The following is a 19,072-nucleotide window of genomic DNA, read 5'->3' as shown; positions in this document are numbered from 1 at the left end:
TCTGTGTTTGTTCTCTGGAGGAGCCTAACCTTTCTCTTTGACTGCTTCCAATGCTTTTCTGTCCAGAACTCAAAAATCTGGAGCCTGGGGCGGCCCAGAAGTCTGGTGCCTGGCTCCTTCCCCAGAAGTGTGTTGGAGTGGGATCTGTTCCTGGGTGTTTACCCAGAACGCCCTGTTCTGAGCTTGTCTTTTCTGAGAAGATGGAAGACAAGTGCTTCTCAAGAGAATCTGTAAACTTCTCTCTCATGTAAGAAGTCTGTTCTAAAGTCAACAGATGTCCAGACAGTTTGAAATGGGGGAGAAATACTGGGAAAATGTAACAAATTACTTAGTCTTAGGATTTTTTTTTGAAGTTCTGAGGAATTTATACACATGCATGTGCATGTTATGTGCATAAGAGAATGAATAGTCACTCACTAGTAGAGTGGTCAGTTCTCTTATATGCTCGACATGTACACCTATGTGTATAAATTCTTCAGAATTAAAAAAAAAAATCCTAACAAATATGTGTGCCTGTTCCGTGTATAGGACAATGAATAATCACTAGTAAGGTGTTCAGTTGGGCTTCCCAATGGCACAGCAGCAAAGACTCTACCTGCCAATGCAGGACTTGCAAGAGACGTGGGTTGGATCACTGAATCAGGAGGATCCCCTGGAGTAGGAGACAGCAACCCACTCCAGTGTTCTTGCCTGGAAAAGTCCATGGACAGAGGAGCCTGGGGGGGCTACAGTCCAGGGGATTGCAAAAAGCCGGACACCACTGAGCCCACATACACACACACGGTGTTCAGTTAATTAAACGTAGAGGTGGTTAGGCTGAGGAAGCTCTCAGGCCATGGTGGCCTGAGGATGCAAACTGAACCCTCAGCCTGCACATGCCTCAGGGTTAAGACAGAAAGCTGAGGGCGGCCATTCACAAGTAACCAGCTGGGGTCTGAGCGCCGGCGAGTCAGCAGGGCCCTTGCTCAGCCTCTGCCTGCTCCCGGTGAGTCTCCCCGGCTCCTGTCAGCGGCGCACTCCTGGCCACTTCTGCCTCCGTGCTGCTCGGTTGGAATCCGCTTTTGCTGAAATAAACTTCACAAATTTTAGTATACTTCAGTTTATCCTTTCACAGGAGGTTTCTTCAAAGGATGATGAGCCGCTTCCTCTCTTCACCCTTCCCTTATGTTCCCTTCCACCTGCCAGATGTATCCTCAGGGACTCGACTGTCACCCCTGAGATGGACATTCAGCATCCTTTTGAAAAAAAAAAATCAGTCACTTTTATTCTTTTATTGAGGATAATTGCTTTTGTGGTTCGATCCCTGGGTCAGGAAGATCCCTTGGAGCAGGAAACGGCACCCAACTCCAGTATTTTTGCCTGGAAAGTTCCATGGGCAGAGGAGCCTGACGGGCTGCAAGTCCCTGGGGCTGCAGAGAGCCTGAGACGACTGAGCACACACACATGATTGTCTTCCAGTGTTGTGTGCATTTCTGCTGCACAAGGCGGTGAACCAGTTACAAATTTACCGACTTGCGCTCCCTCTTGGACTTCCTTCCCGCTCCCATCCCACCCTCCAGGTCACCGCAGAGCCCCAAGCTGAGCTCCGGCGCTCCACGGCGGCTTCCCACCAGCCAGCTTTTTCACGTGCGGCAGTGTATGTGTCAGCCCTCCCGTCCCAGTTCATCTCACCCTCCCCTCTCCCCTCTGTGTCCTCATCATCTGTTCTCTGCATCTGCATCTCTATTCCTGCCCTGCAGACAGGCTCCCCTGTACCATTTTTCTAGATTTCACATATATGCATTATAATAGCATAATATATCACATATATGTTTTTCCCTTTCTGTCTTACTTCACTCTGTATGACAGACTCTGGTCCGTCCACATCCACCACAAATGACCTAACTTCATTTCCTTTTATGGCTGTCACCTTTAATTTTTTTTTCATTTTTCTCAAATAACCTATATTTAGGCAAACCTAATATGTAGAAATCCATGGCATCCCTGACTCGATGGAGATGAGTCTGAGCAGACTCCGGGAGTTGGTGATGGACAGGGAGGCCTGGCGTGTTGCGGTCCATGGGGTCGCAAAGAGTCAGACACACACGGAGGAACTGAACTGAATACATAGAATGGGAGGGGGGATCTGCAAAGTATGAAGAGTCATATTAATTCTCTTACTGAGAGCTCTTTCTGTTGATAATGCTTCCAAAATGCTGAAGTATTCTAACCACTGTAAGCTGGCTTGGGGCCTCCAGCCACCACTCTGCAGAACCCTGGGTGGTGAAGGCCCTGTGGGGGTTGACGTGAGTTTATTCTGCTCACAGCTCAACTTCTGCACGTGGTCTTTCTGAACTCAGGCGAGCACCGTCTTGTATACTGTTTCTTTCTCTCAGCATTGAAGCAGAGTGTTGAAGAGTCCATGTTAGTAACTACTTGTAGTTTTGCCTTGTATGGAATATGTAGTGTGAATCATACTGGGGACGTGGTGAGTGGTCGTCGGCTTCACCAGCTTGCTCTTTGGTGTGTCCTGCTGGAGACAGTGAAGGCTGAATGGTCTTTCCCTGGGACATCAATCCTAGCAGTCATCCTGATTTATGATTTTAAAAATATGCTGTCTTAGAATCACATTCATGAGGGCATACTCTTTGAGATAGTTTCTCCCTAATGATGATGACCTCATGCTGAGCCTAGCATTCTCCTGAGTCCTTTTGTGCACCTTTCATTTGAAAGACAAACCGCTGGTTCAGGGGTCGTCTGCACCGAAATGAGAGAAGTCAACCGGACCTTAGAAATGCTGCGCGAGTTATTTTTCCAAACCTAAGCCAAGTTACCCAGTTTGGGGGTTTTGGTTTTGAGGTTTCTTTAACTTGTTAATATGTGGGCTGGGGAGTGGGGTATAAAACTTAACAAGAAAAAAAGATAATCGTTTTAGTTAATACACTATTGAACAGAAGACAATTACATGAACTTGAAAATGGCCCAGAAAATTCAAGATAAATCTCTGAATTCTGACTTTTTTTTCCTGCACCTCCAGTGTGTGCTAATGTTTTGGCTCCATCTGGATGACCTTCAGGCATCTCAGATTCAGCCTGTCCAAACGTCAGCTCCTGACCTCCTTCCGCAGACCTCCTCTGTGCTCATCCTTTTGGTCTCTGCTGTGCTTCCCAAGTTTGAGTCATTCTGTTCTCCCTTCTCTCGAGCCTTACAGCAAGTCAGCCACTGTGTCCTGTTGACTCCTTGCTCCTCTGTCCACCCAGCGCCCTGTGTTAATCCAAGCCTTCATCATCTCTCCCCAACAAATCCTACTTGAAGGTGCCTCCTCTGGTCTACAGTAAACAGTCACAATCTGGCTTATACACAGTCCTTCCTGAGTCATTCTCACCCAGATTTAGCCCCATCCCCACCAGCTGCTTTCACACAAAGCCCTTTCACAGATCCATGCCCACCTTTGAACCGGACACCCCTGCCTTCCCTACTGGGCAAGCCATTGATTCATCCTTTAAGACTTAGCAGACGAGGCCTTCTTTGGGGATGTTCCACCTGACTCCCACCTAACTGAGTTAGTTACTGTGTCCCCGTAGCTGTCATCCATACCTCTCTTGTGTAGGATAATCACCTGCTTGTCTTTATTTCTCCCTAGAGACAGTGATCTCATCAGGGGCATGAGCTTTGTCTTAATCATGTGTTTCTAACAATCAGTCAAATGCTTGGTCACTTGGAGGATCTTCTATGTTTGCTGAATGAATGAACAAATTGAACTTATGCCCTGGGATGTGGTAATAACATTTTCTAAATAATTGAGGCACTTAACCTCAAACAGTGAACATCTTCAAGAGTACCGGGCTTCAATAGATACCGGGGGATCTGTTTTTACCCTTGAACCTATGCAGTCTTTCTTATAGGTGCCTTGCCTTCTGTACACCTCCAAGTGCATTACTTTCCTCCCACTCCACACACACATGTGTGACCTCACAGTTTTCACCGTTGTATATCTCCTCTATTAACAGCCTTCCCTGACTGGTGGCAGAATGTTGACTTTCATCCCCCAGATACAGTCTCAACCCTTCCTGTCCTTTGTCCTCAGACCTGGTGTCAGGACACCCATCATTCAGGACTCCATCATCTAACCATGATGCTGGTTAGAGTTCTACTATTAAAAGCAATGGAACCCTTTACTCTCTAACAATCCCACGATCACCACCCTGGACAGATAACCTCATCGGACGGTGGATCCCACCGTGGCCTTTTGGGCTGGCCGCTCCGTGTTGCCCATGCAGCAGGCAGCTTGAAGCCCCAGATTCTTGCATCCTCCCCGCAGACAAAGCAACAGGAAACCCAGGCAGCAGGAGCCGAACCAGTTCCCCACCAGCCACGCAGTTGGGCTGAGCCCTCGGGGTGGGTGGTCAGGGGAAAGTCAGCACTGGGGTGGCTTGGCGGGACTGGCCTGGCAGTGTTCCTTCCTCTGGGTGAGGCGGGAGAGGGGAACTGAGTGTGCTCAGCATGGGTGAGCGCTTAGCTGGCCGCAGACCCTCCTGTTCCAAGTAAGTGCAACGAATTCATCAGGTGACCGGAGGATGAAGTTTGATAAGGAGACTCAGAGTTGGGATTCCCTTGAGACAGAAGACAGTCCACGGGAGAGTCCCTGTGAAAATCACCCACAGAGTGCAAAGTGGTTGCATTAGAGTGCGAAGTCGTTAATATTAGAAGTTATTTACCATGTAGTAGGGCTTCCCAGGTGGCTCAGTTGTAAAGAAACCCACCTGCCGATGCAGGAGACATGAGAGACGTGGGTTCGATCCCTGGGTTGGGAAGATCCCCTGGAGGAGGGCATGGCAACCTACTCCAGTAATCTTGGCTTAGAAAACCCCCATGGACAGAGGAGCCTGGCGGGCTACAGTCCATAGGGTCGTGAAGAGTCGGACACGACTACAGCGACTTAGCACGCACCATGTAGTCAGTGAAGGAAATACGCTTGCTTCCTCTCCTCCATCACACACTTGTTTGTTTTTTGAGGGCTCATTTCTGAAATCGGGGCACTAGGTGCTGCTCTTCTGCGGGAATTATTCTATTACTCTTTGACATTCTTTGGACACCGAGAAGATTTGGAAGAGCTTTGATGTCCTTTTTTATAATAGAGCCCTGGGAAATCACTTAAGAAAGATTTATGTTAAGTAGAGCGTTAGCATCCATAAGGAGCTCATTTTACCTGTGCTTTCCTAACATTTCCTAAATGTTTAGAAGTTCAGGTTTAATCATACGGTTCATTCAGTGCCACAACTTCCTTAATCCCGTGCTTAGTAGATTGATAACTGCTTGAGCAAAATTAAATCTGCAGTCGGTTGGCCCCACCTCTGAGCTCCACTGCTAAGAGTCCTTCCCTTTCCCTGGAGAGCTTTGTTCACCCCTCAGCACTGATCATGGACGTAGGACCTCGCCTGGAAGCCACAGAAGTGCTACATTAAGTCAAAGTGATAGAAGTAGAACTTCAAGGGTGTTGGGAGCCTGAGGGGGGAGGGGAGCATTATGAAAGGGAAAACGGAGTCACCGAGAATGGTCCGTGGCCGTGCTGAAACCGTGGAGGGCGCCATATGGTGTTGCATCAAGATCTGCATGCGGTGTGCTGCTGGTTGGGGGAGAGCCTTGGTCTGTCTGGAAGTGGAGGCGATGGCTCCTGTTTAGTGCTGGAGGGCTGGAGGGCTGGCTGCAGTGGGTGCCACAGGGGAGAAAGGGGGACCAACGACTAAAATTGGCCTTGAGATCGAGGGGAAATGTGACACCACTGCTCCCTGCCCCGCCTCGGAACTTGGACACGGTAACGTCTTCAGAGGGCGGCAACAGGGTCCTTGAGATGGAGGCCAACAGAGGGAAAGATGGATGTTTGGCTCTTCCTCATTCAGCCACTCCACCCCGGCTCCACTTCTCAGGCCCCCACCCCAGGCGTTCCTGGATCTGTAGATCTGGATCTGTATGCCACCACCAGTGCCTGTATATCTGTAGATCTACGTTGACAGATCCATCAAGTCATGTTTTTAGACACGAGCTAAAGAAAGCTTGGGTGCAGATGTCCATGCCCTTTCCCCAGCTGTATTTAGAATTTGTTTTAATGTAAAGTTGTGGAGACAGACTTGAAGGGAGACCTCCCCAACCTTGCTAACATGTAAGTACGAAAAGGCACAAATCGGATGGATATTGATGATGTTATTTCTACTGTGACATCATCTATAGACTCCTAGTGCCTTTGCTTTGCTTCCCTAGAGTGATCACAACATAAATTACTTGTCTTGTTTGACTTCCTTGTTCACCAAAGTTGAGCAGATTGTGGCCGTTTTCAACGCTTCTACCAGACAAAAAGCTTGGGACCATTTCTCGAAAGCTCAGCGCAAGAACATAGACATTTGGCGAAAGCACTCTGAGGTTGGTGATTTTATTATTACTTTCTAACCACCATCACACAGCTGGATTGGCAGGGAAGAGTGTGGCTGCAGCCATGATGGTTTCTGTTACAGCGGGCCGTCTACCGGTCTGGGTGCTGTCTCACTGTCAGCCCCACGTCCAGCTCAGATTGGTTCCCTGGTCTATAAAAGCAGCTGATCTTATGCTTGGAGGACGGAGTGCTTTCCTTTCCTACGGAGGAAAGCATCTCTCCCATTCACAGTAAAGAGCTCAGTGCCAAAAAAAGTGTAACATGAAATAGAAAACTGGTCTCTACATTACTGAGTTGTTCTTTTCCAGTGTTCTACGGCACCATGGTTACCATTTGCCCTTTGGCTAGAAATGGCAAGTGCGCCTTTCATCTACATCTTCTCATCTTAAGCGATGTTGTAGGCCCCTGTGCCAGCCGATGGGTCCCATCAGATCCCTCCCCAGAGCAACTGTCCCCAGGGTAGTGAATGTCCCAGCTAGAAACTCTCCACCTTTCTGCATCAGTGCATGTGTGAAGTGTGAGTATCTACCCCAAGGCAAGAGCTCAGATCTCGACCTTCCCTGCCACCTAGAAGAACCAGAATGTGTCATGAGGCATTGCTCATCCAGCTGTTATTTTCAACCCTGCAGTGTAGAGTACGCTTTGAACCTGTAATTTAAAAGTAAGTATACTGTCTTTGTTTGCTTCTTTTTTTTTTTTTCAATGAGAGAATGTGTTTCATTTGGATGCTTCTCCATCTCTAGCATGTTAATATTAAAGCTCTCTAAATGATAACCCCCTCTTTCCAAATCCCAAACTTATAGAAGGTAAGGTTTATTTATTTAATGATTTTGGCTCACACTTGGAAAATAAGTGTTTTATGTAGAGTTTGAGGAACCACAAAGTGCCGGGGAATCAATCATCTGGGTAGCATTTTAAGTGCCCATTAACTAATGCTAAATTACAGTTGAATACCAATGGCGCTAGATGTAGCATCCACATGCATACCAAATGAATTCTTTATTATCACTGTTATTATGGTGAATACTGAATGACTTCACAATAATGGGACACTTAAAACGCTAGTGCAATTTATTATGAAAGGACATTTTTTATTTTGTTCACAAATTCGGAGAATGTGGCCGGTGACTGATACAATTCTGTTCCTCTGCCCAGGATGATGGATAAGAAGGAGGTGGGGTTTCTCTTCAATGTTGGGGAGAGGGGGGCAGAAAACTGACGGGCGCTCATCTCAGGCTCTCACAGACACTGACTCAGGACCCATGTCAGGGTTGATTTTCGGGAGGAAAGAGTCCCGGAAATCAGTGATGAAATATCCAAGATGAGTGTTCTGAAACACTCATTGGAATCCATAAAGCACGATTCAGATGGGGGAATGATATGCCTATGAATTGTTCATTTTTTTGGCTTCACACAAAACCAGACATACTGGGAGAAATGTTAAGAGAAGGGCAGGTGGCTTGATGCTGGATAAACCCAGACCTAACAAATCTGGCATTAGTACGTGAGTGTCAGCAGCTCACTGATCCATCAGGCTTCCTGCCACGTCTGATCCTGCTCCCCTAGCCCTGCCTCCTCCTCCTGTGCGGGGCCATCCTCTCCTTCGCTGAACAGGACACGCAACGGGTTCCAACTCTGTCTCACGGAACCCTCCTGGGAGGCAGAAACGGAAGCAGTCCAGAGAGATGCTCCTGGAAAGGGGCTTGGTGTCTCCCGGCCACTCCCACCGCCTCTTTTGATATACCAGGAAATAGAATTCTAAATTACCTTTGATTTTCTCTCCTCCATGTCGCCTAACTGATTAAATACCAGTTGGCAGTTTAACATTGTGGGTGATTTCTCAGTTGCATATAAGCTTGATAATTGGCTTGATTTTTTTCCCACGTTCCCGTGAACAGCATCTGTTAATTATCGGCAACACCTTTACAGATTTATTAGAGTGTACTAGTGATTTACTGCTGAACCAGAGGTACCCTGTGGAAACACCCACAGTTGCTTTTCTTCCCCCTCCAATTTTTTTCCTTTCCATCACCCTTCCCCACAAGAACAGCTACTGTATGACAGCTTGTCATTAATTGTAAAGACTAAACAACAGACCCTTTCAGCCTCCTTTTTCCTTTCCACCTGAAGTTTCTTTGTTTCGAGTATTTTCAGGCCACCTCCTGGGGAAGTGGGCTCCTTGTCAGTGGAAAGATTAGCTGTCCACAGTCTAAATTCCTCCCCACTAATCACATGTGACGTCCACCTCCGAGCTCCGATGGTGTTATTTAAGGCGGAGTTGGAATCTCTCCCTGCTGGGTGGCATGGTCAAATAAGGGACTGCTGCCTTCATCCTTGTGCTGCTCAGGACTGCCCTGTGATGGGTGGTCCTGTCCCAGGCACCTCCCTTCTACCTCTCCCTCTCCCTGTCTTGGGTGACTTCCCTGTCTCTGCAATAGTGGTTCCCGGGGTTCAGAGCTGACCATGCGAGTGTGATTAGCGAAACATAATTCCCCATCCATCGTGCTTCAGCTAAAATCTGTGCACTGTGGAGACAATTGAGAGAACCTATAACAGAATAATGCAGACACATCCATCCATTGAAAGGGCGCTTTGTGTTTAAAGTCACGCCATTAATACATTAGTGTTGTGATTTAGTTTTATTGTGAGTCATAGATTTATTTATTATAAAGTGAAATTATTTTAACTGTTTGACTTTTTTTTTCTTTTTTTTTTTTTAAAGTATTTTTTTTATTGGAGTATAATTGCTTTACAATGTTAAGTTCGGCTGTACAACATATTAACTGTTTGACTTTTATTTAGAGACTTTGGTTTAAATGGGGAGAAAAACAATAATGCATCCCTGCTCTTGTTTTTTTTTTTTCCTTCTTTGAGGCCAGAACATGTAAGAGAACAGAATAGATAAGAATTTACAAATATACAATATTACAGCTTGATGCAAAATAGTAATATACTAATTTAATGTAAACCATTACAGTGCCCTGATTTTTAGGCACAGTAGTAAACAATTTATTATGTAATTCTTTATTTTTGAAAATGAATTTTAACATAACACTTTTCCATTCAAACAGCCTTGTATTACTACTACCTCGTTTATATGTGAGTAGGCTGAGACTCAAAGAAATTAAATGCCTTGATTACAGTCACTTCTCTAGGAAATGGAGAAAGATACAATCCTTAGACCTTAAAGGGATGCTAAAACAACCATTACATCACAAACAATAAACCCCTGTGATAATGTGAAACACCAGAAAAGAAGGCATCTGCTTTTATTTTGTCCTGGAACACCTTTGGCTATCTGAAGTGTGTGTGTGTGTGTGTGTGTGTGTGTGTGTGTGTGTGTGTGTGAGAGAGAGATCACACGTAGGCCCATACACGTATGCAGGGACACTATTATGCATGAACTTAATTTTCAACTTAATGAACCAAATCTCACATGATGCTAAGAATGTCACATGCATTAACTTGTTTATCCTCAAAACTCTTATTGTCACACTATCTCAGTGAGTGAATTGACCCTAAGAAAGATGAAATATCCTTAAAGTGACCCAGTGATTCAATGGTAGATGAGGCCTTTTAAAAATTCCCCTGTGTGCATTCCTAATCACTAGCTGAGTCCCTCCTGTGTGCCATTCCTGATAACAGACGTTTCTGTGGGAGCCTCAAAACAGCCCTGCCAGGGTGGATGTTATTGCCCCCATTTTTACCAGTGAAGAAATTAAGACTCAAGAGATTGAATACCTTGTTGAAGAGCCCTTGACTCACCTTTGGTGAGCAGGGATTTCTCGCAAATCAGATACCGAATCCCTCGGTCTGTCTGCACCCCAGACCCCGCAGAACTCCCCTCTGGGTTAGGTGGGGCGGTGTTTGGGGGGTGAAGACATGCCTGTATCAGTCTTAATACCCCGAGAGACCGCTGACAAAGCCACGTCACGTGTCTGCAACTCTGACGCCCGTGGGTCCTCTGCTTCCAGGAACTTCGGAATGCTCAGAGTGAGCAGCTTATGGGCATCCGTCGCGAAGAAGAGATGGAGATGTCGGACGATGAGAACTGTGACAGCCCCACTAAAAAAATGAGAGTCGATGAATCAGGTAACGCCGATCACCACCACACCCCTGTGGGCCACCGTAATGATCTTCCTAGTCTTAGCCGGGGCGCACACATCGGCAGGCGGTCACATCACTCGCTTTTATTTGAGTTATGCTAAACTTTTCATCTTTGAGTGACTCTGCCTTTTATTAACAGAAGTTGAAATTCCTTCTTGGGAGCATAATGATTTAAATTGTCCCAGTTGTTTCTCATGTTCATGAGTTGGACTTTTTTTTTCTGGGACATTTGCCTCTTCCCATAAAAATCCTCTTCCAGAGTGTAGCAGCCACTGCTGATGCGGAAATACAGATAAAATTTGGTTTCAGTTAGCGTACTTCTTACGTGGGAAATGTTTAATCCCTAAAGAAGGTTTCTAGCCTCCAAAGCAACATGCTGGAGAATTAGATTTTTTTTTTCCCAAAAAATTTTAGTTCCTAACCTATAATCAAAGGGATGGCCCCATTTGGTACCAAGAAAGGGGCATCAATCCTTGAGTTATAAAAAGGAGAGAGGCTTAGAGAGAACCTTGCTTTATATGCTCTGACTAATCTGAGATGCTGGTTTAAAACTCTTTCTCAAATTGTGTGTAATTCCCTTGGAGACGTATCAATAAAAGCACGGAAGGGAAATGCTCACTCAGAGGTAGGAGACCCCAGGGGAGACTGCTTGTCTGAGGGGAGGGGTGTTGCCTGTAAGGCCTGGGGACAATCACCATTGCCACCGTTGCCAAAAAGGGAATAAAACAGTCCCCTCTCCCGGGCCTTTTTAACAGAAAGACTCAGGTGACCAGGAACAAAGGGTTTTTGTGAATTTGTTAGTAGAAGCCAAAATCAGGATTACAAAATGATCAGGTCATGAGGATTTCAAAGTTGTCAGTTGGGTTGCTTCCACATCTTGGCTATTGTCAGCAGTGCTGCTGTGAACATGGGTACATGTATCTTTCTGAATTGTAGCTTTGTCCGGGTGTATGCCTAGAAGTGGGATTGCTGGGTCATATGGTAGTTCTGTTTTTAGTTTCCTGAGGAACCTCCAGGCTGTTCTCTACAGTCGGCTGCACCAACTTGTATTCCCACCAACAGTGTCGGAGGGCTCCCTTTTCTCCATGTCCTCTCCAGTATTTAATATTTGTAAACTTTTTAAGTGATGGCCGTTCTGATTGGTGTGAAGTGATACCTCATTGTTTTGATTTGCATTTCTCTAATAATTAGTGATATTGAGCATTTTTTAATGTGCCTACTTGCCACGTGTATGTCTTCTTTGGGAAAATGTCTATTAAGGTCTTCTGTTCATTTTTAAATAGGGTTGGTTGTTTTCCACTGTTGTTTATTTGTGTGAGCTATTTGTGTATTTTGGAGATTAAGCCCTTGCCAGTCGCATCTTTCACAGATATTTCCTTCCAGTCCGCAGGTTGTCTCTTCTTTTTTTTTTATGGTTTCCTTTGCTGTGCAAAGCCTTGTAAGTTTGATTAGGTCCCATTTGTTAATTTTTTAATTTCTATTGCCTTGGGAGACTGACCTAAGAAAACATTGGTATGATTTATGTCAGAGAATGTTTTTCCTATTTTCTCTTCTAGGAGTTTTATGTTGTCACGTCTTATGTTTAAGTCTTTAAACCATTTTGAGCTTATTTTTCTGCATGACATGAGCGTGTGTTCTAACTTCATTGATTTACATGCAGTTGTACAACTTTCTCAGCACCATGTGATGAAGATCATGTCTTTTCCCCATTGTATATTCTTAGTTCCTTTGACAGAGATTAATTGACCGTAGGTGTGTGGATTTATTTCTGGATTCTCTGTTCTATTCCATTGACCAGTATGTCTGTTTTTGTACAAATGCCACACTGTTTTGATTGCTGCAGCTTTGTAGTATTGTCTGAAGTCTGGGAGAGTTATGCCTCCCGGAAACAACCACTATGTCCATCAACACATGAATGGATAAAGAGCATGTGGTACATGTGTACAATGAAATATTCCTCAGCCATAAAAAAGGATGAAATAATACCATTTGCAGCAACATGGATGCAACTAGAGATTATCGTACTAAGTGAAGTAAGTCAGAGAAAGACAAATACCACACGATATCATTTATATGTGGAATCTAAAATATGGCACAAATGAACCTATCTACAAAACAGAAATAGACTCACAGACGTAGAGTGGTTTCCAAAGGGGAGCAGGGGGAAGGAGAGGGATGGACTAGGAATTTGGGGTTGGTAGATGTAAACCATTACATTTAGACTGGATAAACAATAAGGTCGTACTATAGAGCACAGGCAACTATAATATATCCAGTCTTCTGGGATATGTAATGGAAAAGAGTGTATGTATGTGTGTAACTGAATCACAGCAGAAATTGGCATGGCACTGTAAATCAACTATGCATCTATTTTTAAACTAATTAATTAAAAAAATTAAAGCTGTCAGAACGCTCTCTTTCTGCAGTACTTTAGAAGAGAACACCTGAAGCATAAGATGATCACAAGGAAAAGCTCCTGCACAGAAATATACAGAGGGGAGTTTCCCTTCCCTAGAGCATGGTTCCTAAAAACATTGTTCCCCAGTCCAGCAATATTAGCATCACCTAGGGACTTATTCAAAATGTAACTTCTTGGGTCCTACTCAGGACTTACTGAATCAGAAACTCCAGGGGATGCAGGCAGAGGGGAGGATGTACTGAATCAGAAACTCCAGGGGATGGGAGAGGAGGATTGTGAGATCCAAAAATCTGTGATTTAAAAAAGCCCTGTGGGGAAGCCCGAAGCAGGCTCAAGTTTGAGAACCAGGCCTTATAAAATTCCCCTTTCATCCTCAAATTCCATTCATGTAAATCTTTTAAAGCCTGGCGTAGAAGCAGACACCACACCGCAATGTTTTGAAGCCATATATCTTTTGTCTGGAAAATGAACCACCAAACACTTACGTGTCACATGTAATGTCTCTTATTAAACTGATGTCACGTTTCTCAGGCCTGCTCGATTATTGGGTTTGGATTTGCTTATGTGAGGAAACCACCTTCTGCACACCATTTCTATTCTGCACACTTTCATGTATCAGAAGAAGAGCGTGAGTTTGGGTGTGATTTTTCTTAAATTCGATGAGCTCTTCCAAGAAATAGTTTTTTTCTCAAAAAAGGCTTTCATCATATTTGAAGTTTCTAGATGCGGGACAAGTTTGCACAAAACCTGGATCCTTAACATCCTTATAAGGTAGGTGGAGAAGAAAAGACTAGGCTCAATCAGGAATTCAGATTGAAATTGTGGCTTTTCTTATTTAAGGGGGTGACATTTCTTTTTAAACTACCTACCAATTTCTCAAGTAAGAAACATGTATAATTTCATAGCCTGCTCAGGAGAAGACAAGAATAATAATAGGCCACAGAGAAAATCTTACAGACTGTGGTAGCAAGCGTGTGCCTATAGAATGACCTGCGATCTCTGCTCGAGAAGAATCCACAAGATACCAAGGACCTCTCTTCTCAGTCAGGACCACAAAGATGCTCCCAGGAGGTTTGACTGAAGAGCCCTTCCCAGACCGCTATGACTTTTTTCCCCCCAGGCATCTCATAAGAGCCTGAAATAAGACCTGAACTTGCAGAATGTTCTCCAGGCTTGTTCCTTTGGTCAGCAGAATGAATGAACTCAACACAGTACATGATCCACACCAGGTGCCAAGGGCAGAGATGAAAGAACCGGAGAGCAAATGCCAGGCCCTAAGGAGTTCACAGTCTTTCTTGTGTTTCTCCAAACGAGATGGACCAGAGAACATAGCGTGTGGTTTATGAGGAAAGTGCAGGACTGATGAGATGGAAGGAAAAGCCACCCTTGTTCCACCAGGCCCTCAAGACCCTGCCAAAAGGCAGGTGGGGCTTCTCTCAGCCCTGCCTATTCAGGGGTCACAGCCTGACAGCAGGAATCCCCTTGATCTTTGGCCAAGCCTCAGACAAAAGATCCCTGTGAACTGCTGGAAGTGGTTCAGGTGCCTGAGGGAAACTGGTCTTTCAGAGGCATCTCTTTAGGTAACAGGCCACTCATTTAGGTACAAATTTGCGTGTCTAGTCACCTCTTAGCAGGCCTCTGAAGACAGCACTTTACTGCAATGACAGGGAAATTTGCCAGACTCGTGATAGAAGTGAATTTCTGCATCTTTTGCAATGATTCCTGACCTTTGTGACACCAGAGGCTGGTTTCGTGGAAGATAATTTTTCCATGGACTGAAGGGGTGGGGGTATTGTTTCAGGGTGATTCAAGAGCATTGCACTTATTGTGCACTTTATTTCTATTATTACTACATCGGCTCCACCGCAGGTCCATCAGGCATCAGATCCCGGAGGTTGGGGTTTCCTGCTCAAAGGAATCCCCTGGCCCTTCCTCTTCTGAAATCTTGAGATTTTGCCTCAGACCTTCCTGGCAGCAGCTGCCCCAGAAATTGTTAGAAATGCCAGGGGGGATTCCCCCTGGTAGGAGCCTCCTACCAGCCCTGCCCTCCCATCTCCCCCCCAGAACAAAAAAACCAACCTCCACAGGTTTTATTTCTGATGGGGAGATGGAGAGAATTGACTTTGGTTTTCAGAAAAGGAAAACTTCTATGATACCTTGAGTTTAATTTTTTTTTTAATCAAAGTTTTTCAGGCCATCTCTGCTCTTCCGATTAAGGAGAATGCTTCCTTGTACTTTGGCTGTTTACCGCGCCTGGTAATTTACCGTGTGTCTTTGGCCAGAGTTCCTCCAGACCAGCTGTCCCTTCCAGATCACTCTGGGCAGGCTGGTCACCAGGGCTCAGCAGGTGACTCTTAAAGGGGGGAAAGGGGTTTGCTGGAGCCAAACTGTGATGCTGATGAAAATGAGAATGATTTTTGTTAATACATTTGAAAATCAAGACAGACGTATAAAGCGTTCGTTCGGGAAGATTGGCATCCTGCTCCCAACCCCTGAAGATAATTTCTGATAAAAATTCAAATGTGTTGTTGCACAGTCTGCCTCCTGCTGCAACCAAGCCAAACTTTTAAAGCCGAGTCTATTCCTACTTACCCCTCTCTCTCCGCCCACTCCCTCTCCCTCCCCCCAGCTTCTCCCCCAGCCCCTCCCCTCACCCTTTCTCCTTCCTCCCTCCAGATTGCCAGTGGAGGGGGTGCAGGAGTGCGCTGGAAGGAAGGGGAGGGGAGAGGAAGGCCTCCCTTGGCAGAACCTGATCAGCGTCAGTGTTACGAGAGAGTTCAGTGGGTCAGTGCATCTTGTGAAGCCCTTCCAACTACCACATGACAAGTAACTCAGTGGCTGTTAACTCTGCCTCTTATCTTGATCATCCTCCACTGCCTGGTCCTGGGCCTTTCACCAAGTAAGTCGCTCAATAAAAGTTGGTTGATTCAGTAGCATCATCATCTTCTTCCGCTCTGTTTTTGATGGTGCTGTCCTGTAAGTCAACCAGAGTTTCTCCAGTTAAACTGAAATGTCAGGCATTAAGTGGCATGTTCAAACAGGGATGGTTGATTTCTCCACAATGTTCAGAACTTTAGCATATCCGGAATTCCGTGCCACATGCTGAAGAGGCTATTTACCAGAGAGTTGAAACTCAGTATTAACCTAATGATCAACAGGCATTTGTCAATCACCTTCTTGTGTTCAAGGCACTGTGGACCCAGGGGTACGAGAGAGTTTAAACACAGTCTACCTTGCCCTCCAGGCTATGAGATACTTTTTGAAGAGAAATATGAACATTTTTTAAGTTAATAGAAATGCAGTGCCTGAAGCCAAATGTGTTTTAAACCATTAATTTAAATTCAGTATAAAGCAAAATGAGCATCGCTTCCAGTGTGTGTACCTCACCCAGTATTTGGTGAGTATACATTATATGTTGAACACAGATTTGAGAAAAGTAAAACTAAAACAGCCCTTGCTTAATAGACAACCCTTAAACCATTCCATAATGTACAGACACTCTTGGATTTTAACTACACCTCATTTAAACTCTTGAGTTCTTTGTAGGGACAATTACTCTTAATTTTGAAGAGTGTTGTCCACGGTCGATTTTCTATGGAGACTCAACCACAGCATAGGTACAGACTTCTTTTTAATTCCAGTGAGAAGTCAAACCAGGATTTTTGACAGCTGAGTCCAATTAGGGACTTATAATTGGGTCAGCAGTATTCAGTATATCTGAAGTTTCATATACAGCCGGAAGTCAGGTTAAAAGATTAATAATCAGAGAGCTCTCTCTGGCCATCCCTGATCTCTTTGAACACCAGGACTGCCTTCATTTTTCTGATTCAGTTTATTTCCTGGAAGCAAGTGCTTTTGAGCGCCATGAAGGAGACCCAACAGAGACATTCCAATTAGACACCAGCCCCAGAGGCTCACCTAAGGTGTTTGTAGATTTCCTGTTTTCACATGTGATGGTAACCCGAAAGAGAAGTAAGAGTGGTGATGTGTGTCCATCAGTTGCCACCGAGTTAAAGATGAGCATTTTATTATCACAACTGAATGTCTTCTGGGACCTCCAGGGCCAGACAAGGAGATGTGATCAGCTACAGCTTACATGGCTTCAATGAGGAAGTCAGTCTTCAGAACCGTCCTGAGACGCCAGCTTCACTCCTAATCTCTTGACATGGAGCTTCATTTGCAAAGCAGTCCAGGCTTTTCCTCGGTTTCTTCCTTTGTATTTTAATCTTGCTAATCTTGCCAAAGGAAATCAAATCGATGTTTATTTGGGACAGATTTTTCAGCTCCCTGGTGATTTCATGTGCAGCTGCGGTTCTCATCTCATGATAGATGTATTTCCGAGAAGTGTAGAAATCAGTCTTTACCTTTTATGTGTAAGAGGTGCGGGTCATGTGTGCTAAGTCGCTTCTGTCGTGTCCAACTCTGTGCAACCCTGTGGACTGTAACCCGCCAGGCTCCTCTGTCCATGGGATTCTTCAGGCAAGAATACTGGAGTGGGTTGCCGTGCTCTCCCCCGGGGGATCTTCCTCACCCAGGGATCAAACCCGCATCTCTTCTATCTCCTGCATTGGCAGGCGGGTTCTCTGCCCCAGCACCACCTGGGAAGTCCCACCCCTGTGGTGGGGGGTAGCTTGTCACAGCCACACACTTGTCCCAGGAGACCATGCTTATCTGTTGTGTACATTCACATTTGGAGCCTAAACTCTCCATAAGCCAAATCCCTTTATAATCTTGTTTTTCTGTAGCACGCAACAATGCCATATTCCCAACATCGCTCTCAGATATGCACAAATTTTCCATAATCGTGTGTTTCGTGTCGAATCAGTTCATGTTGCTGAAATTGTGCTGTGTCTCGGAGACCACGGATTTTTCCCTAATGCTTCAGCCACTTAGCTGTGTGGCCCCTCCAGAGAACCCAGGCGAGCCCTGGCAGAGCGTCTCTGACCATCCACGCCTGGTCCGTCCTTGCTTGGAGCCCAGTGGGTTCTCTGCTTGGTTTCCTGGGTGACAGCCCAGCATGTGCTTCCAGCCCAGCTGCATTTGCAGAGCAGACTTCGCTCTCTGAAGCCCTGGCTTCCTGCCTGGTGACAGGAGCCCCTAGAGTGTGGTGAAGGGCACCTGGGCAGATGGGCAGATGGGCAGATGGCAGGCAGTGGGGAAAAGTGGGGGACTTACCAAGCAATGTTTAGAAAGGGAGAGGTGCAGAGACCTTGACCCAGAAGGAGCATAGACAAGTGACCAGTGGGCAGCTTGAGGTCACAGCACAGCTGCCCCTGACCAGCCTGTGGTACTTGGATGCCTTTCAACTGCCAAGAGCACTGCGATCTAGATTACAGTTTATTGTGTTTTCTGGGCATTTCATTCTGATAAGGTTTGATTGCGGGATCATTACTTTGGGGAGTAGATTTAATCCTGTTTTCTTAGCAGACTCTAAGGACACTGAGGGAATATTTATGTAATAAGATGCAAAGTTGCTATGGAAAATACTATAGCAACCTAGCATCTTCCCAGAGCCAGGCAGCCACTTGTAACAGCAATCTAAATTTACATTTATTTTAGTGTCATTTTATCGACACTCTTAGTATCTCATTCTGACAGGATGTTAAAATATGTTTTCAGCTTGCATTTGAGCAAAATTAACACAGTGTTGTTGGAATTTAAGTGGGGTTTGCACAACTTCTGGAAAAAACAGCAGAGTATTTTTGAGCGAGTTTAGATGACAGAATCTGGGTAAGTTTGTGACTCTTTTCTTTTTCCTTTCTAAATGTAGAAAAGAATTCTTTAGTGGCATTTATTCCTAATTTTTCCTCTTAGTTTGTAACAATGAGTCGGAATTTCTGATTACAAAATGAGAATTGTTCTTTTCAACCTTGATGTAATTTTTAAGTGCCCACCTATGTTTCTAGTTGGTGCTTATAGAAAATGCTTTTAGTAGACCAATCCATTGCCCTCCGGCAGCATGTAGCATTTAAAAAAAAATTATTTTTTATATAAAAAATACTTGTTAATTTTGGAGACTCTAATGATTACCAATAATAAAAGAGAAAACTGTGTTAGTTATAACACTACAAAAGACTTTAGTTTTTAATTCTATTTCTTCTGCACAGCCTAACTATGTAAGCATCTTTGTATTTATTTTT

General features: G+C 44.9%; 1 protein-coding gene across 1 annotated transcript in view; it reads left to right on the top strand.

The window, feature by feature from the left end:
• Positions 1 to 19,072, top strand: part of ENOX1 (ecto-NOX disulfide-thiol exchanger 1) — a 477,511-nt gene that overhangs the window by 332,651 nt on the left and 125,788 nt on the right. Inside the window, exons 9-10 of the mRNA XM_043891694.1 lie at positions 6,290 to 6,396; positions 10,381 to 10,498. Coding sequence (XP_043747629.1) covers positions 6,290 to 6,396; positions 10,381 to 10,498 — 225 coding nt within the window. The remainder of the gene's footprint in view (positions 1 to 6,289; positions 6,397 to 10,380; positions 10,499 to 19,072) is intronic.

The sequence above is a fragment of the Cervus elaphus genome, chromosome 30 (assembly GCF_910594005.1).
Source record: "Cervus elaphus chromosome 30, mCerEla1.1, whole genome shotgun sequence".
In the NCBI taxonomy this organism is placed as follows: domain Eukaryota; kingdom Metazoa; phylum Chordata; class Mammalia; order Artiodactyla; family Cervidae; genus Cervus; species Cervus elaphus.
Note: the sequence above shows the minus strand (reverse complement) of the source record. Positions and strands in the feature narration are given on the sequence as shown.